Source organism: Strix uralensis, chromosome 18 (assembly GCF_047716275.1).
Source record: "Strix uralensis isolate ZFMK-TIS-50842 chromosome 18, bStrUra1, whole genome shotgun sequence".
NCBI lineage: Eukaryota > Metazoa > Chordata > Aves > Strigiformes > Strigidae > Strix > Strix uralensis.
This window is the reverse complement of record NC_133989.1, coordinates 17,191,486-17,214,905: the sequence shown is the minus strand read 5'-3', so window position 1 is coordinate 17,214,905 and position 23,420 is coordinate 17,191,486. Positions and strand designations below refer to the sequence as shown.

Here is a 23,420-nt window from a genome sequence, read left to right as displayed (position 1 = left end):
GGTCAAAACCCGAAACAGAGACGTTACTCACAGTGTATCTAACGGACTTCTGAGAAGGTTGAGCTCTGTGAACCAACAGCCTCATGAAAGGTTGATAATGCTCAGCAAAATCCCTACCTGCCACCACACCCTGGCATTTTGTTGCACCAAAACATCCTCCAGGGCTTGCACATGCACCCATACTGTCCCCACCATGCACACCAACTGCCACTACTGTTGCACACATGTTAAAAGATGTGCCTAGGGCTGGGAGAAACACCATCCCAGGCTGCAAAAGGGAGCACGCTCTCTGAAATGAACATCTGCTACAAATTTAAGAATAACCACATCCAACAGAGTTTTATGCATCTGAGACTGGCTACTGCTCAGTACTGTACTTTGGTTTGGACTTTAGAAAGAAACACAAAAGATGTTGGGGAATATATTGAAAAATGTCACGATATCAAAGCCTTTGTTGGCAAATCTGTGCCTTCATATCCATTTTTATAGGTATTGTAATTCTAGAAGAATAATTAGCATTCAATGTGTAAAACATACATGGGAGGTCACTGACCAAATGGCTGTGAATTTACACTATTCATTTACAGATCAAGATAAGAAAGGGGTGGCTAGTAGCACCACTTTTATATGTTGACTACGTGACAAAAATTAGACTAGAGAGGCTGTGAGCCACAGACCTCAGAGCCAGTGGAGTACCACCTCTAAGGAGACAGAGGATCTACCTGCAAGTCTACTGGCACAGAGATCCACACTTCCACAAGATATATTTTAAGGGTCTGCAGATCCCTGTGAGTCACTTGAATGGACAGACAGTGCTCTGTGCCTTACAGCTACCTGCATGACAGAGAGCAGCACGACTGGCTTTGCCTGGAGACCAAGCAAGGAAATCCACATCTTTTAGGTTAGCCAGGATCTAGAGAGTTTGGCTGCAGAAGCCTAAAGCATTCCTGGGACTGGCAGGAGCAGAATTCCACACAATTTTCAAGGAGCAAAGAGCAGAGCCCAGGCAGCAGTCTCTAGCCCAGTCCAGGCATCCTGCCTCAGCACTGCAATTCAGAGTCTTCCTGGGCACTACAGGTTGGAGATAATTTTCCCCTTTTACTTTTTTGCTTGGAATCTGAAAATTTACTTCTACTTCCCCTGTGCTGATTATCACTGGTTCTCCAGGGTCTGTCCCTTCTCAGCTGTACCCTGTACAGACTATCCCCTCCCAGAAGTTTTTTGTGTCAGTCACTGCCAAGGTGGGAAAACACCACTGCATTCAAAACCCACTGCTGTCTCTGGGAGAACTGTGCAGGTAACTTTCTTCGGCAAGGTGGGAGAAGGCAGTCAGTGGCAACAAACAAAAACCTGCTTCCCTAATTTTTCATGCAAAACAACCAAACTAAACAGCTCAGCAAGTAGAGTGACTGCTGGGTGGATGCACTTACTCCTCTGAGCCTGCCTTCTGGAGAATCTCAGTTCTGAATGGAAGGGCTTCCAGCCACCTCTGCCCCATTCCAGCTGACAGCACTGCACCACGACCTGGGACTGTCTTGAACTGCCTTCTCAGCTTGGGCTTGCTGAGAAGCAGCTTTTCTGCTGAAGGGACTGCACAGTAACTGAGATAGGCTGATTTAGAGCAACTTACTTGAGTGTTTTTGCAGTATTTTCATTGATGCCAAGAACTGGTCTCTCAATTTCCAGGTCTCTACGACTGAAAGACAAAACAGAACAATTCTCCATCAAATCAGCAGGGTAAACTCGTTATTGTGGCAGCATACAAACTCCAACGAGGAGTGCTGGCTCCAGCACCCAGGCAACAGGTTACAACTCCCTGTGTCATGCCATGAGCAGGAGGCCCAGCAGTCACTGCTATAAGGGAGGATCGCTGCTCTCAGGGCAAGCCTGCTGTGTGCCTAGAGATATGATCTACTGAGGTGTGAAAGGGTCATCCAGGCATGAGGTACTGAGCTTGGCTCAGGATAATGGCTGAAGACTAAGCTTAGGACAAAGGTTCATATGACGTAATAGCCAGTAGAGGCTATATGGCAGCAAATCTACTGAGCAGGGAAGCTATGGGAGCAATCTAGCAGACAAAAAGGTATCCTGTACCTGTTGTATGAGGTGAGGAACAGCTGAAGGTTATCTTGGTTAATGTCCTGTGCAATATGAAGCCTGTATGTTTGGATCAAATCTAGATTTGCCTGCAGTTCCTCCTGTACAAAAGCAGAAAAATTGAAAGACAGGGAACTTCATTTTTTCACAAGCAAAGAAATGATACTCATAAAAATACTGAAGCATTAAACTGTCTCCATACACATCGTTCCCCTGTGAACAGTAACAGAGAGGGCAGCGACTCCAGACTGCATTAGTACCTAGGCTACATGGAGTGTTTCTGTGACATGACTGTCAACGTGCCATACTTTGGTAGTGTGACTACACCTTCACAAATGGCAGCGCACGTGCTGCAGCAGGAGTCCAAAGGTATCTTGAGATGGGATAAGTTAGCTCCCGAGCCTCAGTAATGCTTACACAGATACAAATCACTCTGGTTTAGGAAAGTCTTCTGCTTATCCTTCATATTAAAGAAGCAAAGCTTTATGGGTAAGCCCCAAGACTGGGACCAAAGGAAACTTTAATCCTAACACTCAATCTATGAAGAAGCTGCATTCCAATGAGAGCTAGAGAGACACGGAGAGAAAAGGGAAAGCAAGGAAGCACTACATAGAATGAAGGGGCCTGAAGTGGGGAGAGAACAGCACATGCTCTAAGCAGGAGGAAGCTACGTGACCCCTTCCAGTGCTGATGTGTGCTGTGGCAGGAGGGCTTCAGGTCAGGGACTGATCTGCTGCATGGCATATACAGTGTGCATGAGGCACGGACCCTTCCAGCTGCCCAGTAAGCTTGCTGGTTGGGAGCCAGCAAATCCCAGACAGAAGGCATTGCTGTATCCAAAGTTTTCAGGAGGGGCTGGTTTGCATGTGCTGAAACTGAAGGGAAAGACGAAGAGCAGAATGCAGCAGTTCAACAGCTGGACACATGCAATATCCCACTGCCAACTCCCAGCTGATCTGTGTTCTACCCACAGCCACTTGCAGACAGTTCCCTGGACACCACAAAGACAGGAGTTCTAGCACTAGTGTGTGGGACACTACTTCCTTAACACGTCTGGAGACAGTCTGGGCAAGCGTGAGGATGGACATGCTCCCTGCAGTGTGCAAAGCCCTGATGCGAGCCTGACACACAGAGAAGACAGTACTGTCTGTGGCAACCCTTATTTGATGGATCAGAGCTATTTCAGAGTGGGTGCATTCAGAAGTTATACCTCCATGTACACTTGCATGGGCAACGTTAATACCTGCTGGGTACTTACATGACCAAAATGATGCGCCAAGACAATATCCACTATGTTGGTCGTCCAGCCTGAAAACTGAAGAGTGACCATGAATGAGGAGGGAGAGTAACTGGAAAACGCAGTTTCATTACAAATTTCAAAGCAGCTCCTCAAGAGTAAAAAAAATAACAAAGAAACTATTCAAGCAATATAAGAAACAAACACCCGAAGCTTGGAATGGGCATGCAAGGCTCCAGAGAAGCCTGTGCACACCCAACACACAGCTCTCCTGAAACTTGGAACCCTGAGTAACAGCAAGTGGCCGGAATAACAGAATAATTAAAAGATCCATTCAACCTCAGCCAAATGAAGCCTGCAAGCATGAGTACCAAACCAGGGGAAAGCTGAGTGTTCAACAGCCACCCATCTCCAAGCAGTTTAACAGGATTTCTCATTCACATATGATCACACCCACCCCTGGTCCTATGGTGGAGGCTGTACTACACACAGACTGAGAACACAGTAGGGACAGAAATGAGGTTGTACAGTTTTTGCCATAAAGTGACAAATTCCCTTTTTATTCTTACTCTACACACTGTTCGTTAAGCACTGTGGAGAGGAGATGTGCAGGGGAAGGAGAATCTCACCTTGGATGCTGCCCAGTCAATCCAGCCCTTTGCACATGGATCAACATTAATAAGAACGAGTCCCTCCACCAGGTCTGGGTGGCTGAGCTGTGGGGAGAGAGCACAAGCACACTCAGAAGGATGATTCAGCCCACATGTTGGTCACAGAATCATCTAGGTTGGAAAAGACCTTGAAGATCATCTAGTCCAACCATTAACCTCACACTGACCGTTAAAGGGCAGGCACAGCAGCTGGAAAGCTTCTTGCAACAGGAATAGACAGTAAAATGAAGACTAAGTGGGGAGCTCCTTCTGTGTGGAGCAGCCAGTGGCCTTGGCTCCCAGCCAGACCTTCCTTGTTCAGTTGTCGGCACTGAGGGGTTTGACTGCTCACACGGCACCTGCAGCCTGGGCAGACCTCAGCAATGTCTTCTGGTGAGCCACACATCTGGTGCAGCCACAGATCCTGCTCAGGCTCCCGTGTACTACAGGGCTGTGAGCAGTGACTCTGCTCCAGTCTGACACCTCCAGGAAGGACCTGGACAAACTCCTGTGCCTGGAGAGCACCTCCTTCCACTCCTCAAGGAAGAGGCAGTCTCTTCCCCTCAAGAAAGGGGCAAATGGCAAGATTTGGCAACTGGCACAGGAGTTGGTGCTGAGGCCCCACAAACACCTGCAGCCTGAGCAGAGGCCTGGGACGTCCCAGCCTCAGGGACACCCGGCTCACACATCATGGCACCCCACACTGCCCCCCGCACGCAGACACCCCTTCCCCTGCTCCAGCCTGGCATCACCAGCACCCTGCAGTTTACCTTGGGGGGGGTGTGTGGGGAGCACGGGTACAAAATACTTTGAGAACTGCTTGCAAACACAAACCCAGCGATCTAACACAACCAGAGAACTTTGATCTCTAGGCTCGCTCCAAGGCTGAAATTTTACTCCAGCTCTTCTGCTCCACTGTATAGATTAGCACCGGTTAAGCAGAAGGAAACAACTCTGTCCTCAGCAGGAAACTGTCTGCAATCCAGGTAGCACCGCAAGGGCTTCCTGGGACTTCACTGAGCTGAGATCAAAGGCTTATTTGTGTGATCTTCTCTTTAGCAAGACTGCAAACTATGCAAGGCAAGGAACAGAGCAATCACCAGTGCTCCACGCTGCCCCAGGCTCAACCCTGACTGGAGGAAATGGGAAGCAGAGAACGTTTTGTAGGAGGGGCAACTGCACGGTGAAGTGGCTTTAAGAAGCAATAATGGCCTAAATCATCAGCAACTCTCTGCACTCAACAACATGAAGCAAACTTTACCGAGAATGTCAGATTTCTGTGTTTTTTTAACACTATCTCCGAAAGACTCAGGCAAATTTCTGGGCTGCTAAACTTTGTCCACTGATTTCACATGCTTATAAATGCTCCACTAGAGAGAAATGTAGAAGTACATACCAAGATTAAGCTAGTACTCTCTTGTCAAACCACAGAGTGCAAAATCTACTTCCTTCCAGTGAAAAAGCACATTCTTCATGAGTGGTTCACCGCACATCACCAAATCAATTATTTGGTGTCACAAACACTGGAAACAGCATACAGTAATGCAGCCAGTCTTTGTGAAGACACAAGGCTGGATATTCCTAGCAGCCAGGATGGGCTCTGCTAGCTCAAAGATATCACATTACAATCTTTCCACGTCTGGCATGGCTTCAGAGTAACCTTGGCTGCTCCAATTTAACCATCCGGATGCAAAGTAGCTCTCACAAGGCTCCCTGCAGGCCTACTGTAATTACTGACTGCTACTTTGCTCGTGCCCCACAAATGGTCTGTTTGATCAGTGGAAGACCACAGCTCGTATAAGTCCCAAGGAAATGAAGAGATACTTACTGCACACCTGCTGAGGACATAAGCACCAGCTCCCAGTCCAATCCCAATGAAGCTTTTCAGGCTGAAACACAGGCATTTCACAATCAGCAAGGCTAACTTAAGCTCACAGCCAAAGCACCCCTAGAGGCAAAGCCTTTCCCCTCTCTGCATCCGGCTATTCACTTATGGTTCATTTTCAAAACATTCCAACAACACAGCAGCCATAATGATACAGAACCAGACAGTGCTAGGTAGGATAGGAGATGCTCAGGCCTCTTGGGACAACTCAGTGAGCATATCAGATGTTGCAAGCAGAGAGAGGGGTAGGTGCTGGAATGGCTGTACCCAGCTGGCTCACCCCATTTCCTGTCAGAGACTTACTTCAGGTGTGTCAGAACAGCAGGCAGCATTTCAGCCAGTTCATCCATACTGGGATACTGGTACCTGAAAACCAAGAGAGACTGAAATCAAAGCACCTCCAAATACAGCTCAACAGAGGTTACCTTCCAGTTCTACCCAAGGCAGGAGAGACAAGGAACATCTGACAGGCATGTGCATAGGTGATTATTTTGCAATGATACTGTATATTGCAGCCAACTGCATGGATCTCATCCCTCAGAGCAAGACTAACACAAAGCTGTGTTTTTTTGGGCAGTCAGACTTCAGTGGGAGGATGGACAGATGAAGTAAGGAATGCCAGCTAGACTGCAGTGTGCTGGGCTTATGCTCAAGTCAGAAAGCTGGTACCAGCACCCACCACTAGCGAGGGCTTTACCCATGCCTCAGTAATAACAGAGTTCCCTGAATGCTCCCTGGGAAGCCTCCTCATCTTCCCATTTCCTCCGCTCCTAAAAGCTGCCTCCCACTACACTCAGCCTGGCAGTCCCAGCTGGCTTAAACTGGGTGCCACCCCAGTCTAGACTGCAGTTCAGACCATGTCTGGAACAAGGGTCTCTGCAGAGCTCTTACCCAGATGGGAATGGGGGGGCTCCTTCCTGCTGGCCTGGTGCATCCACATGGCACACAGCAAAATGCTGAGTGATCTCCTGCATGTCTTCGAAGTTAAAGAATGTGTTAAAACAGGATTTGTCTACAACAACAACAACAAAAAAAAGAAATGAGACATTTCCTGAAGTTTTATTGTGATCCACCCTCCAAACACCACGGCACACACCTGCATGAGCCCAACCCCCCTGCTGAGTCTGAGGGGCAGTGGGTGCTGGGTGACACACGCTGCTGTGCCCCGCTGACTGCAACGCCACAGCGAGTCCTAGCAAAGCAACTGCCACGACTGGAGGGCAGGCAGACAAGTGACACCCCAGCACGTGTGCCCAGGAAAACAGGGCCTTGCAGCACTTAGGTACTCACAGTACATACTGAGGAGCACCTGTGTGAACATTAACAGTACATGTTGGGTAGGAAGACATGTGGAAAGAGCATCTGAGCCCGCTAGAAACACTACACTACTTCTGCAGCCTTGTAGAAGGAATCTGCTCACCTGCCCAGCATCCAGGGAACAGATGCCTTGAGGCAGCTCTATCACACAGTGCAAGAAGTCAGTCAGAGCACTCTAGTGTGGTGGGTGGACCTATTTCCACCTTGGCACTACCTTTCAAGGGCTGTTGGAACGGACAGGGGCGTGCCGCATGTTTTCTCTCCTGCAGACCTTTTTATCTTTTTACCCTGGAATGGCCTGTCTCATCTCAGCTCCAGGCCAGTCCTGCTGGTCCCCACACTCAAAAGCAAATACCACGAACAACCACTTTTTCAGGGTCCTGGGAATGCAAGGGCTTACGGTTGAGGCCAATGTCATGGTATGTGAGGATGACAGGTCTGTTCCCCTTGGGTGTGCCCCGCATGGTGACATGGACCACTCCAAAAGCTGTCTCAATGTCATGTTCCTGCAGAGAGAGAAGAAGGAGCCTCAGCGTTACATGCGCTGCCTGCACTCCAGGGAACCCTAACCGAGGGAGAGCAGCAAGGGCCTCATCCACACTTGAACATCGCTCTCCTATCCACAGTTGGTGGCTCAGTACAGCTCTTGCAACCTTGTCAAATCTCTCTCCAACCACTGCCAAAAGCAGGTTGCTTTTGTACAGGTGTGTGAAGGGTTTGGGACTGTGTCTTCCTGTGACCAAGATCTCATTACAATGGCCTTTAGTGATGTTGCTGCACAGCAACAGAAGCTGGGTGTCATGTGTCCATCTGTCTCTGGGGGTTCGTAGCATCATGAATGCAGCTCCACGCCCACAGCCAAGCCCTCGCTCCCCAGCTGGTACCCTTCTCCCTCTGAGAGGGGTGGCTGAGCACTGGGCCTTAACCGAACGCTTTTTTTCCCCTGCTACCAGCTTTGCTAACATGACAGTAAAACACCCTCAGACTCTTCCAGCAGCTGTCACAGATACAGGAGGTTATGCTGGTTTCCAGCTAGGTATCAGGTAGAGCAGTTTCATGACCTGTTTCATGGATTATTTGCCAGCAAATCTATGTGCCTTTTCCCAAGCAAAATATTGAGGGCTTTTTGCACTGCGCTTTGCATAAGAGAACAAGAGAACCACGAGGCCTCTGGGTACTGCTCCAATACTTGTCCAGTGCAGAAACAGAATCCACAACCCCACATGACAAACACAGAAGTGCCCACGAAGTTGTCTGAGTGTAACTAAAATAGCTGATCTGGGATAACTACGGACTTTGGAAAAGCTGTGGAGATGGCAGTGAGGCTGGGTACACAATGTCATCTGTAAGTCCTTTTTCTTATCTACAGAAATCAAAGAGAGACATGCTCTGACTTAGAGACACTGTAAAAAGCACCAATTATTTTCTCGATATTAAAATATCTTCTTAGGGAATAGCTTCATGGTTCAGCCTAAAGACAGGACATTACAACCTCAAAAATCTTTTTTACTAGTTTACCCAAAGTATGTGAATTTTTTTTTTAAACAGTAATTTCCAATAACCTGAAAGTGATAAGAACAAATACAGGACAGGTGAGAGTACGTGGCTTGCAGCACATCAGAAGTTCACCTTGGCCCTCCCTTCTGGGCACTCCCAAGGGCTGGCTGTGAGCCAGACTGATTTAGGTCTTGCAGTGAAAGATCCTCCTCCCCGTACCTGTGCTTCTTTTCGGGGGGGGGCTCCAAAGGCTCTCCCCCTCCCCCTGAAGTGTGGCAAAAGGAGCAAGCTGTCACAGCCAAATCACCCAAGGTAGCCTGAGGCCTTCTCTAACTTGGCTTTCAAGGATAAAAACACACACCTCTGACTGCTCTCGACCTCAGAAAGGGGCTGGGTTTTACTTGCACGCAGCTGTTGCATTGTGCACCAGGAGAAGCTGGAGCACCTACAAAGCAGCAGTGACCTGCCTGCATTAGAGGCAGCAAGAGAATAAGGCAGTGAGGTTGTCGAGCCTGATGCTCCCTTTTCCTTAGGAGGGGGCTGGGGGCCAAGGTAGGAAATGACTAGTCCCTGTGTGCAAAGCGAGTCTGAGTCCGCACAGCAGGACTGCCTGCCCTTACAGCAAGGGTGCACAAGGAAGCCCGGGACATAGCCTCCGTCTCCTGAACCTCCAGAAAACCACCAGGCTCTGCCCCTTGCCCATCTTCTTGGCTCTCTGGACTGCTCCAAGCTGGGCAGTCCTGTTTGGTACTCCAGAGGGACATGGTGTGCAGCCATAGCAGTGGCCCTCACTTCAGTGTTCTCCAAGTTCACAGGTGTTAGTTAAGGAGTCCTTTAACAAAAGTGGCAACTTCTGGATGATGCCAAGGGTGGCCACTGGCAGTGCAGGTGGCTGAAACAGCAAAGTGCAGCACACTCACGGAAGAGCCCAGTGAGTGCCAAAGCAGCCGGAGCTTGCAACCCCTGGCTGTAATTCCCTGTGCATCTGAGCTAATGAAACGGTTCACTGCCATTAAAAGCAGGTGCCTCTGCCAGCTCTGGCAGTTACTGGTCTCTTCCATAAGCAGCTTTAACTCACTGACCTGGCAGGACCAAAACCAGCTGCCTTTTTTTTTTTTTTTTTTAAATCTTCTTCATTAGATTTCTGCCAGGTCAGTGAGTTAAGAGACTCACAGAGAGGTCTCACAAATGCTGATTCTGGCTCAGAGCCTGAGGGGAGTGCATGGGGTGGTACAAGAAATAACCCTGCCCTGAGCACAAGGCCAGTTAAAGTGACTCATGTCTCATGCACCTCTGGAGAACTACGGGGGGGTTTATAAGCAGCAGCAAAAGGTCGACTATCATACAGAAGCACAAAACCCAAACTGAGCCAACAGTGAGAAAAGCACAGAAATTAACAAAAGAGCTGATGATATTTTAAAAAGTCAGCAATAGTGTCTTTACTGGAATTACATTCAAACCTACTGCTAAGGTCACATATGCTTCCACTAGGTAGAATACTGGACAGGGTTCTAGAAACAGAAACACCCACCTCTCCTCAGAGCTTCTGTTCAAGCACCTCAGTGTGCTTCATATTGCAACACCCTGCATTTTTGTTTTCTGACGTTGACCTTGGGTCTTAGCTCTCTAGTGGGGAAGGAAAAGCGTTTCCTTGAGCTAAAAATCAATCCTTGCCCTCCTACTTACTTTGACTTTGCAGATTGTGTAAATTGCGATTTGGGGAAATGAGTTTGTCAAGAAGAAGTTTTTCATGGCACCAGCCTAATTTCAAGGGTACTCACCTCGCTACTCCTTCAATCATATTAGTGATTCAAATACAGGGAACATCCACTGAAGATAGAAGCAACTTGAGAAATCCCATCTTTCACAAATCTCAGTGAGCAGCACTTTAAAAAATTTAAGATGCTAAATCTGCAAACTTCTTACTCTGCCCTGTACAGTGATAAAGCCTTAGACTGGGAGTGCTTAAGGTTATTTCTTTTTTCTCTCGCTAGTTCCCAGGAAAGGTGTAAATCCTCCTTCTGGGAAACAGCTTCCTCCTTCTGCTTCCTCTGGTTAAAGCCTTTCACGTTTTTAAGGCTTTTTCCAAGCTCTACAAAGCAAGTAGCAATCGCTACATTTGAAATAAGGGGTTTCTACATTCCCTTCACTTTTCAAGCTACACATTGCAACATCATGCTGATCTCCTTTTCAAGATTACCTGGAGAGATAAGACTTTTGCCCCTAGCTTCCCTACAGGTAATTCTATCTCCATTTTTCCAGTGAACTTTACTTTCTCTGAAACTTTGCCCTGCAGCTTTAGGGCTTTAATCTTAACCTATGATTGCAAAGAACATTTTCAGGCATCACACAATTACAGCACACATGAACCTCCCTGTCACCTGCTTTCCTCCAAAGCAGCGCTCGCCCACATACCAAAGCCAAAGGACAAGCATGAGGCAGGTGCTTAATGCAGAGCTTAGGTATCATGCTTAAGATGGCAGTGATGGTCTCTACACTTATAAGATACAACTGCTACCTTGAATTGGTCAAAAAAAGGTTATTATTTCATTACATCATTACTGGTTTATTATTCTTCCAAACATGGAGCAGAATAACCCAGTTACGATGGGTACCAGCGTACTCAGTGGGAGGACAGCAGCTTCGCAGGCTGTAGCCTCTGCCTTTGCCAAACATGCTTTCTTCACGTCCTTCTCGTAGATGCACCTTCCCTGCCAGCCACCCAGTGAGATGTCCTGCCCATGTCACACTGTCTCCATAACTGCAATTCTGCATATTCCCTCCTAGTATTTGCCCACTGCTATGTAGAAACGCAGTGTTGGAAAGTATCAGACACTCATCATCTTTACTTCTCAGACACTGGCACACTTTGTTTCTTGTCTCTGTTCAGGCCAGCTTTGACACACTGCAGCAGCGTAGCTTGAACGGAGATTCAAGGATCGTTACCTTGCAGCTAACTCCAGCTATGGTCTGAACACTGATCTGGTCCCTAGTGCAGGGAAGCAATGATAGGAGAAGGCAGGTGGTAAAGACGTGGCCAGGAGACAGCCAGAGTTTAACAGATGCGTGGTCTGCAAAATAAGGGAGATGAATGCAAGAGAAGAGGATGATCTGCAGTTGTGTTTTGAAAAGCTTGATAAAATTTAATTTTCACTTAGGGACTGGAAACTTTATCAGAGGTTTCTCTGAAAAGATTTTATCTACTGCCTTATTTGTACAGTAGCTAAAAAAATAAACAACAGCTGCAGACAACCTGCTGTAAAGGGGAACCCAACAGCAGAGGCAGCCCCGCTCTCGGCAGCCTGCTCTCACTGGCCACAGGCACAAAGCTTGTGACACGCACATGCTGAACAGCAGCGTGCTGCTGGGAGACAGAGCAGAGAGACGAGCCCTGTGCAGGCAGCTACTCTGATCAACCCAAATAAGCTGGGAACCATCGCTTCAAAAACCAGCAGTTCCCTCAGGGCATGGATGAGAAGAGCAGTGATGGAGGAGGATCAGAAGGTATGGGGAGCAGTTGTAGCTGGTCAGACCAAAGGTCAGGCTAGCCTCCTAGTCTGACTTCAAGAGCATGTGCTTGTGGAAAAATAAAATAGAGCAAGTGCGTAGTGATAGTTCCTCAAACACCTGCATCTTGTAACAGTTTCCCTTAATTTTCCCAACCTCCAACAATCTGTAGGTCAAAAGAGACTTTCTGAACTGGAGGTATGTGACTTTGACTTTCTCTTCTGAGAACTGGGCAGTCATACCCTGCGATCTATGCCTTTGGCTTCTGCCTCACCCTTTGAGCAGAAAAGCCAAAGCTTAACAATGCGCAGGGTCAAGAACCACTTCACTCCCCACCTTGTATCTGCTGGTTTTGCATGAGATCCCTCAGTTTGGAAGATGGAGAACAACTGATCCCACCTCCACAACCCCCAGCAGTGATGACCTAACAGCCGGTTGCGATTCCCCTCCGCGTGCCCCTTTCTTGGCTGATGTGCTCTGGACTATCTGGCCAGTCCTGGTACAGCAGCTTTTTTCTGAACATATTGTTGCTCTCCAAAACAGCCCCATCGTGCTCTGTCCTTTCTGAGACAAGGGGGCTGGCAGTACATCAAACACATGTGGGCTTGCTGTGGATTTATACAGAAGCACAATGAGGTTGCTTTGTTCTCTGTTCCTGATAAACAAGAACTGATTTGCTTTGTTGAAAGGCATGCGCCCCGTGCTGACATTTTCACTCATCTTTTGCAATGCTAAGGTCTTATGCCTCTGGGTTATCACCAGCCCTGAGCCTGCCCTTCTATATTCCACTGTAGGATGGTTTTACTTGATGTGCATCACACTTTGTTTGCCCAAAGGCAGATAAAGTTTGCCATTGCACCTTCCATCCCCTTTTCCAGATCATTTAAGAAGCACAGGTTCCAACACAGATGTCTAAGGTGCTCCTCTAGTGATCTCAAAGAAACGGTGAAAATAATTGCTGGGGTTTTAACCAGTATTTCATCCATGAAAGGACCTTTCCTCTGACCGTATGGCCACCAAAGTCCCTTAAGACTTAGGGGTCTTGGGCCGCCTTTGGTAAGGGGTCTTGACTTTCACAAATCCAAGTAGGCTGCATCCACTGAATTGCCTTTATTTATACGGTTACTGACTCCTTCAAAGAATTTCAACAGCTCTGCAGAGCAGGACCTCCTCCCTTTACAAAACCTGCACTGATACTGTCCCAATATTGATCCATGTAATCCATCCACTGTACTCCTTGCTAGCTTTATCGGTCTGTCTGGCACAGCTGGACAGTGAACTCCCAGCACTCCTCTGGGAGCTGTTTGAAAACTGTTACAGGTGAAGCACTGCAGTCCTTGGGCACCACAGCAGCTTCAACAGAGGAGCATAACCTCTCACTGAACAACTCAACTATTGAAGGACTAAACTCATTTCAGTCTCCTAGGTTGATACATCCAGTCCTGGCAACTTCCTCTAAAAGCATGTATTTTATCTTTTTTACAGCCTCTGCACAGGCACTGTGGTTGAAGGCAGGGTCTCTGCTGGCTCCCCACAAAGAGCATTGCAACACTGTTGTAACCTCTCTGAGCTACATTGTGGCAAGTTTGCGTGCAGAAAAAATTAAACTTAGTTTTTCTGCTACGGCTAGGTCTTCCCCGAGTCCTCCTTTCAGAGCCTGAGAAGTCAGTAGCACTCTCCAAACTCTCTCACATGGTTCCATTTCTGATAGGTCTGAAAGAGGACTGTTACTTTTTTCCCCTTTGCAAGTCTTTGTTCCAAATCCCCTTTGGCCTGCTTTGTTCTGTTCATATATTTAATCTGCTAGAGTTTGTAACCTTTTCCATTTTCTCCAGCTTTTTGAAAAATGCTTTATTTCAATAGCCTCCATGCCCTTCTGCTTAGTCACGCTGGCTTCCCTGCACCATTTCTCATGTCTGCTGTGATAGATGGTGGGCATTTGCTCTCTCTTTAGCTTATTTTCAATAAACTTCTCCATTTCTGTCCAGTTCTTGTTCTGAACTTTGAGTGCAAAACCAGTGAAGTTTTCTATGGTTTGGTGTTTTCTTCCTTTTCCCCCAAGGATGTTGATCAGGAGCACATTATAGTTCCCATCACAGAGCGGCTCTTTGAAGACACTGTTCTGAACACATTTCTCTGTCTTTCTCAGAATCACGTCAATGATGGCTTCTCCTCCCTGGGGCTCCATAACCTGTTGCTCCATAGAAGTTTACAGCTAAAATGGAGTATTGGTGTCATGTCCCACAGCCACATCTGAAGCTTTCTACCCCTGTCCTGACTCCTAGCCTTGTAGCTTCTCTGATCACCATCTTGGGCACGCACTCACACAATTACAGACAAAATGTAAGTTTCTTATTTAGGCCTGGGATTTCAGTCTAAGGGGAATCTAAGGTATTCACTGACATCAGTTAGAACCAAATCAGATCAACAAGTTTCCTTTACCACCCACCTGCATCTACCCTCTCCTTCCTGTACACTGTATCCAAGTATTAGTGTTCCACTGTCAGTGTCCACCAAGAGGGACCTCAACTCTCTTCTGTGATCTCACACAAGAATACAATAACCCTTGGCAGAAAGAAAACAAAACTGAGATTTTGGGTGCAACTTCTTGTTACAGATTGGCCGACATGAAGTGCTATCAAAAAGAGTCCCTCTGCCCTGCGCCATGTCCAGTGAGCTGATGGTCTCATGGAACCCTGCAAGCGGGAGCGCAGGGCTGGGTTTGCTGTCCCAATACATCCAGACACCACAGCAACTGACCCTGCAGCCACAGGATCTCTCATTCGGATGGAAGGTAAGCACTGTGAGCGTACACACGGTGGCAGAGGCACTGACTTGCCTTAGCTATACTATACTTAGCTATATGTTAAGATATACTTTCAGGGGTTGGGCAGAAGAACAGATAGTGGCCAGGGAAAGGCCACCAATGCTACCGACCATCACTGAAACCCTGTGATTTTTGCTACATGCTTTATGGTCCCAGCTCCTGAGAACCACTGCCCTTAGTCAAAGAGCCCTACACTTTAGAAAATGAAATGTGGGTGAACCATAAAGGCTCAGACACCAGAAGGTGATGACAGAACCCAACATCAGCTTTAAAACATTTGAGATTAAACACAAGCAGGAACTGCTGGCAGGTATTCCTTGCTGGGGATTTGCAGAAGGTCAGACTAGACTGAGACATCATCCTATTTGGCCTTAACATCTTTGAATGATTCTTAAACTGAGGAGGAACACACACCCCCAACTATGACTGCCAAAGTCTAAATTTACTGTGAGACTGATTATGGGAAGAAGTGGGTGCATGCCCAGGTGTCAGAAGGTTCAAATGGGGGATTCACCTCTGACTGCCACCCTCTGCCTTTGGCCAGAAAGGGAAGCAATGACAGTGCCACTGACAGGTGCCACAGAAAATGTATTAAGAATAAACATTTCTGAGTGAAGGAACAAGGCATCCAGCAGCAGCTCCAGGGGTGCTAAAGCCTTGAGCACCAGAGACTCCCAGGCAGCAGAGGTACCCGAGTGCCAGACTCCAGCAGTGCAAATTCCAGCCACGCTCCATTAGCTTCAGGTCACAGTGTGATCCAGAGCTTAAGTTTTAAGTTATTAAAGTCTTAAGTTTCACAGTGGGAATGATTAGTGATGAGAATTCATATTACCAGTGCTTTTCACGACTAATTTATTAAGATTTTTTTTGGCATTACCAGAAGGAGTTTTACTCCCTACATGAAGCTGCTCAAAGCTAAAAATTAATTCCCTGGAAAAAACTGAGAATTGATTTAATTTGGAGACCGACAACAAAGAACACATCTGTGAAATGCCTTCAATTTATTTTTTTAATATTCAAATCTGGCAGAACACAGAGCAACAAGGTGTCTGTTGCTTACATTCTGCTCAAGCTCGTTCAATGTCTGTACTAGTAGACAGGTAGAAACATCCCAAAAAACCTTCCAGCATAAGGACACTCAGATCCTGGTTCACCTAAGTCAAAGAAAACTGCCACTGCTGCTTTGCTGTGATGTGGAGAAGATGCAGATTACTCAGGTCAGGTCTTCCTTTTTTTCAGTGATACTGTAGCTACAGCTATTACTTACTTTATGTTGTCTCTGCCAGACTCGGCAAAGGTGGAAAACAACTGCAGCATGCTCCTTGGGCAACCTCACAGCTATTAACCACGAAGAAATTAGAGATTCCATTGTCCTGCTTTTTCAACAGCTGCCCTCAAATTTCTACACGTTACTAAAACAACAACACAAACCATGCCTATAAGCTAAGAAAAAAATATTGTAAGACTGTAAAACATCACCATCTGGTAACTCTTATCATTACATTACCACCGACCTTAATGCAGTTGGTAGGTAAGTGCTTACCACCTCCTCTCTCTGCAAAATTATTTTGGAAATAGTAGAGCTGAAGGAGACGGCTGCGTGGGAAGCAAGCCTAAATCAGATTTAAAGCAACATCTTGAACTAAATTATTCATTTCCATACAGAGCAGAAATGTATTAATAGAAAACACAATATCATCTATGCGAGCAGGCAATGGTTTCTACTGCTTTGTGTAACTGGATTAAGTCTTAAATTAGAGAAATGCTGGGTGAGAATCAAGAGCAGCAGAAGAATGGGATATGTAATCTGGTTACACAAACGCAAAAGCATCAGGAGACAAAGGTGCTGCTGGGCTATCCCCAGCCTACTGCTCTATATACAAACACGGGTACCTGTTCCAAAGGCACACGATGCTGGAGGACAGACCCAGTGCCTGTCTATAAGCCCTTCTCACGCTGTGTCAGCCAGAGAGAAATGGCAAGTCACCTCCAAAACAGCGATTCTGCCAGAGAACAGATACTGGCTCTGCAGTCAGATGAAGTCAAGTACTTCTACAGAAGTAGAGCTGACAGGTTGGGTTTGTGCTCCCAAATCAGAGACCCCAAACTCTTACAACCACACAATATTGAGACCAATAAGCAATCAGTGATCACACCTGCATGTCGGAGATGGAGCAAGATGTACTTCATCTCCTGCTCTGCCCTGTGTTATAAGAAGCAGCTAAAGCACAACTTTCTCGCGCTCCAGTCAAGTGTCCAATGTCATAAGCAAGGCACCCAGCCACAGGTCTAGGAATACATGGTGCTTCTTACTCCTGCTCGGAGGGTGAATCCCTCCCTTTCCCAGCTAATGCAGGAAACTGGACTGGCCTAGAGCTGTAATAGTTCAGGGTGAATTAAACCACTTGCAGATCAGTTCTCATCTGCCCAAGTCTGTCAGTGGGTTGGTTTTTTCCAGCACTCTGCACCACTACTTTGAGTATCAGGTTGTAGGCTTCCCCATGGGCTGCAAATATAACAGGTTGATGGCTCTAACATTCTTCCATCCCCTGGACAGTAGGCTCAAGGTGCCACAACCTGCAGACAGACAGCCCTTGTAAACCTGAACACTACACAAGAAGATCCGAATGTGCTAATACACGGGCAAGTCTAAAAATATTTTGCATGACTCCTAGATGCCAGATCATCTTAACCCCTAAAGGCAACCTGTAAGATAAGCCAGGGGCCATGTTTCCAGTCAAGGACAGTCCACCTGCTGGCATGATGTGCCGCACTACATTTCAGTATCTTGCTGAAGCCCACGGGCATCTTAAAATCTCCTGCAGAAGAGAAAGCAGGGCCATGTTCTGCATCTCCAAACCTTCAGTGTCCCTGGGAACTAGAACTGAGTCTAACTGCACTGAGTTATAACTAATATTGCAATTACTCATTAGCTGCTCTGAAATACCATTAATGGGTGTTGCATAACAGATGGAAACAGATCAGCCACTGTTAGTGGAAAGGCACCATTCATTTTTCTGAAGGCAGGAAGAAGGCAAATCCCTTTCCCAACCTGAAGTGCATACATTTGCTGTGCTATAAGAACTCTCTGACAAGAACAAAAAAAGCACAGGAATTTCAAATACCACATCTGCATAATCAGCCTCTTCAGCACACTGTTGTTACAAGCATACAGAAAGCAAAAATAATGTTTAAGTAAATCCCATGGAAGGATTATGCTCATACATTTAAAAATAAAAATCATGTTTCAGTCCAAGTCCAGATAGCAAAAGCTTTCCAGAACTCAACACTGCAGTTTTACAGAAAACACGAGTTTTTAGCTGGAAAGCCAGTGATGGGAAGAATCAGAGGAAAAGCTTCCCAAGAAATAAGAATAATTAAAAATACATTCCAAAATAAAATTCCATTTTAATAATTTTTAGCTTTACAGTATTTGTTGCTGTGATGTCAGCAGAAGTCAAAACCAATACTTTAGTGGTGACACTAGTTTTAATAAGATTAGGGACAGCTCCTAATTTAGCAGGCATTAAAAAAACTTGCTTCCTAGATCAAAACATCTTCTGTGTTGTAACTAATTTCACTCTAGCACTTTGAACAAGATAACAAAAGAACTCATTGTACAAATCAGAAGAACAATGGTCCTCAATATCCTAGACAAAACATTTCAATGCTGGTGAGAACAGCTCCGCTATTACTCATGCAGAGAAAGCAAACCCTTCCTCAAAGTGCTAACGTTTCATGTTATTTCATTACAAAGATGCTTTAAAACATCTTGTATTCAATGCCACTGTGTAGCAACCGCAAACCAGCTTTAATGATTTAATTAAACAATAAACACAATTTTGATTCAACGTCTGTGACATCCTGACACATGATGGGGTATTTCAATAACCTCTCGATAGCAGAATACCATCTCCTACTGCACAGCAAGCAAAAATAAAGCAAAGAGATTGGGCAAGAATGAGCAAACTTAAAAATTCAGATTAAAAAGTTTCAAACAAATGTATTTGTGGAAGAACTTCTCCAAAATTGAATCAGTAAAAACATGGGCTTATTGAAGAGTTATACTTTCAGTGAAAAAGGCGCCAAAACATTCCTCATGGAAGTCTGTTGTTAACTCTTCAAACATTTTGCTGTGTTTTACTCTTGGACACAGGTAACACTGAGTAACTCTATATTTTCAATTAATTCCAGCAAAGCACAGCAAGTTGTTGTAGGGGAAGCTTTAACTTTCCTCCATGGGTTTACGCACGTCTTGTCTTTTCTGTTTCAGCTGAACTCTGCATGTCCTGAACTTCCTTCTTCCCACCTCTTCCATACCTTGTGAGCCTTCTGCAAATAGTCTGCCAAATCCCAGACCCATCTCCACACCCCATGTCCTCTCCTGCACGGTGTGTGCTGGCGAGCAGAACACTCCTCTCCCTTCACATGGGTAGGAGGCAGCAAAGAGGAAGTACTAGCTACAGATCAGATCAAATGCTAGTTTATGTCAGACTGAAACATAATGCAGATTTATTTGGATAGTTTTACAAATGCATCAGTATATTCCTTCATTGGTATTTAAAGCAAATCACCTGGAAGAAGGGGAGAGATTTAGGCTAACACAGAACACCTACTTCTCAAAGCAGCTGAAGAGAGTCTACAGATAATAATAAAAGCCCAAGCACAGCTCTGTTAACTGTGCAGGTCACCACACCATCTGCCCAGCAGGAACCCAGACCATTTAATCCACCATCTGCCTGCAAACATTAGAAGCCACCAAGCCTGGATTTCATTAGGGTTCACCGAGCTTTCAAGTAAAATGTAGGTCTCAGATTTAGGTTAATACATTTTATTTCTGAGAATAACCTAGATTCATATTGATAAAGACCCCTAAGCCAGCACGCGAGCTCTCCTCTTTATGTCTATTGCAAGCAATTATCAGATTACATGGGGGTTGCTTCAACTGATGTCCAGGCAATCTGTTATTTGTCAGGGTTAACTGTGGTTGCTTGTAGATAAACAGTTTAAGAAAACTAGGGCACCTGTATATGAAAGTCAGCTGTATCAGAAAAGCTAAAAGCTTCTTCACACCACATTAACCCAGAGTAACAAATTTCAGAAGCAAGAGGATGCTTGCTCGATTGACTTTGCCCAGATCTGATCCTGGCAAGTTATTCAAAACTAAAACCAAACACACCGGGAAATTAATACAAATTCACAATGGCATCGCCCATTTCTTCCAAAAGAAAGAAAGATCTTACAAACCTTAAATATACATATTACCTTGAAAAGTAACACATGCCAGGCTTTACAGAAAACAGCATGCCTAACCTGTGTGCCTGACACTACACAACTCACAGAGTCAATGACAGTGCTAATGACATGCTCATGAGCTAGGATTAAACTAAACACTTCTCCCAGTCACAAGCAACTGCAGAAAATATTTTGAAACTCCAGCTTCCAGCCAGAAGGAAGTCTAGCGGCACCGCAGGATGAGCAAACGCTGAGGCCAGCGTTATCCAAGGCAGAGCTCTGCAGGGGCATCGGTCAGTCCTGGAAGGAGCTGGAATGGACTTAGAGCAAATCACCTCATGGCCGAGGGCACAGAATAACACAGGTTGAAATAATGCAGGACTCACTCCAGTATGTCAATGTCTTGTACTGGGGAGCTCAAACTGGACCTGCACTGTCAACAGGGTTGCCACCAGTGCTGACGGAGGTCACCCCGCTTCCCTCGCCCTGCTGGCTGCAGCCTTGCAAGCACAGCCCAGGATGCAGTCGGCTCCATGCAAAGCCACAGCTTTATCTCCATATAAAACAGCTTTTTGTGGGCTATTAGAAAAATAAAAAGGTCTGAAATGCAGGTCTTGCATCACTGATGCCATGGTCTCACTGCAAACACTACGCTGTATAATATAATCCACCCCACAAACCCCCTAAATTTTGTCTTAAAAACCCACCAGGACCCTTGCAGATGTTACTGCTACTGGAAGCTGATCGAGAACTTCACTGCACTGGAAACCATCTTATTCTTCACAAATTCATAGCCAGTTTGTGCCTGTTCTTGTAAAATTGAGATCCTCCCCAAGGCTCTTCCTCCCTGTGAAATTCTGGACAAATTAAATCCCCACCTCAGCCTAAGTGCTTTTAAGTGTCTCTTTACACAACAGGATCTCCCTTCCTCTGAAAGCCCTAGCAAACTTCTTCACTTTGAATTCCCCCTTCACAAACACTGGTAAGGAAAGTCACACCAGTTCCGCACAGGCCTGAATGTGGCAGCTGGACATGCTTTGCCAGATTAAAAAGCAGTAATTTTTCACAGGACAACACAAAAGCTCAGCCTCAAGTTTCAAGTACCATTCCTGGTATTAGCAACTGAGGCAGAAAATCCAAGGACCCAGTGCACCATCTATCCTCTCTGACAGATTTCAGAGACCCAATCCAACCCTTGGAGGTACTTTCCAGGTAGGACAGCAGGCCAAGCCAGGTGTGCCCTGATGAAACCACAGCCTGTAGGGAGACACCGGAGAAAGGTGAGGCTGGGACATTTACACAAGAGACACTATGTTAACTTCTTGCTAAAAAAAATATTCTAAATGAATTACCAAGAAGGCTCCCGGAAGGAACATCTTGTCTCCTGCCCAACTGTTGCCATGGCCACCAGCTCACTGCTGATCTAAATCAAAGCACAGAGAAGCAACAAGCACGTCCTTCCCTGGCCCAGCGCTCCCGACAGCCCCTCTCCCTGGCTGCTGGGCAGTGATTGCCACAGCTCAGCCCCGGGGCGGACAGCGAGCCGAGACGTCAGCAGGGCATGCTGAGTGCACAGGAGGTGGTGGTTGCAGCACCATGTTTCTTTGGGGCTCACACAGCCTCAGATTTGGGGCATTTTTTAAAAAGAAGGGTGCAAAGAGGCTTTGCTTGTTGAGGGAAAGCGTTAGAGCGAAGAGGCAGTAGTGATGCACAGCTCTGTTAGAGGGACTCCTTCCTACCTTCCCACTCTGCTCTGGCTCCCAAGACCATACTGCTCACAGACAGGCAGGGCGTGGGCAAACCAAGAGCTCTGCTGGGTCATTAGAGAATGTGCAGTGGAGGCCAATACACTGAGACACTCAGGCACTGTATATTCTTTCCAGTCATGGCAGACAGGTCTCAGTAGTCAGTGTCTGTACTACCTAATACTCTTACTCAAAAGCACTGCACCTATTTTCACCCATTACCCATCTGACATGGGAGCACACTGTACCTCTAGAAGAGATGGAGAAGATGCAGAAAGACAGATGGAGACAAGACAGTACAGGGAAGTGTTTTAAACCCACTATCTACCTTTATTAAAACAGAAAAATCATTGCCTAACACTGTTGCCACTTCTTAGACTAGTCACTAAAATTACAACATGCTTAGTAATTTTTATACTTACAGGCTTTAAGATAATACTAAAACTCACAACGAATCAAGCTAAAGCAGTAGTGACATGTGCCTGCCCAGATGGGGCATACTTTCAGTCTCAGATATCAAGAGAGAGAAAAAATACAAACTATCTTCTTAGACTGTATTTATTATATTCCTGTTCTGCACAGGCTTGCATAAGGTTTTCTGGAATCATCTACATCAACAGACTTTTAATAAAAGCTATGGTGTGTTGTTGACAGCTCTACCCCCTAGCCGCACAACTGGTGTAATACAGCAATAAAAGCCTGTCCTGCGCTAAGCAGAGCGCTACAGACACAGCAGCCTCCTACAGCTGAAGGGAAAGAAAAGCCACTGGCTGCATACCAACATGCTGAGTGGGAAGTCAGCAAGGTAATCTGGCATGGTAAACGAGCCTGTGCTCTACAAAACGCACCCTGCAACCACAGTGCTGTGCTCTGCCAAACAAAGCACGTGTCCTCTCTGTCTTGGATGTTGTGGTGCAACCGCTCCTCTACAAGGATTATTCCTATAGCAACCACAGCAACCAGGCTCATCTCCACACTGCTCTGGCAGGTGAACAGCCTCCCAGAAAATGACCACGGCTTTGTCATGACCCAGGCCCAGCAAAGCAGGGGTGCTGTATCTGGGGCAGCTTGGTGACTTCAGTCTCCTCTCAACACAAATAGACAGAGCATGCAAGCTCCTCCTTTCCTAGCCAGTGAACCAGATGGGATGTGACAGAGCTGCAGCTGTTCAGCATATTGCATGTTTCCAAGAAACTGCTTTTCAGGAGACCAGCCATCCTGTGAGATGTCGTGGAGCCTCGGCAAAGGAGTCCAGGTCTGCACCTCAGAGCTCAGAACAATGTGCTCTGCGTGAAAGGGTGAAGGGCAATTTCTGCCAACTGGACATACTCAAATTCTTATGGATTAAACCTTAACAAGAGCAAAAATTAAGATACAAAGCTTTTTCATCTCTCTCTCAGCATTACTGGCAGGCCATGGGGAG

The 23,420-nt window shown here is 46.3% G+C and overlaps 1 protein-coding gene across 4 annotated transcripts in view; it reads right to left on the bottom strand.

Annotated features, from left to right (window-relative positions):
* Positions 1–23,420, bottom strand: part of NDRG3 (NDRG family member 3) — a 64,737-nt gene that overhangs the window by 6,240 nt on the left and 35,077 nt on the right. For all 4 annotated transcript variants that reach the window (XM_074887971.1, XM_074887973.1, XM_074887972.1 and 1 more), the window contains 8 exons: positions 7,587–7,692; positions 6,761–6,881; positions 6,173–6,235; positions 5,813–5,873; positions 3,964–4,050; positions 3,356–3,412; positions 2,095–2,198; positions 1,631–1,696 (listed from right to left, as the gene is read on the bottom strand). In XM_074887971.1, the coding sequence (XP_074744072.1) occupies positions 1,631–1,696; positions 2,095–2,198; positions 3,356–3,412; positions 3,964–4,050; positions 5,813–5,873; positions 6,173–6,235; positions 6,761–6,881; positions 7,587–7,692 (665 nt within the window). The remainder of the gene's footprint in view (positions 1–1,630; positions 1,697–2,094; positions 2,199–3,355; positions 3,413–3,963; positions 4,051–5,812; positions 5,874–6,172; positions 6,236–6,760; positions 6,882–7,586; positions 7,693–23,420) is intronic.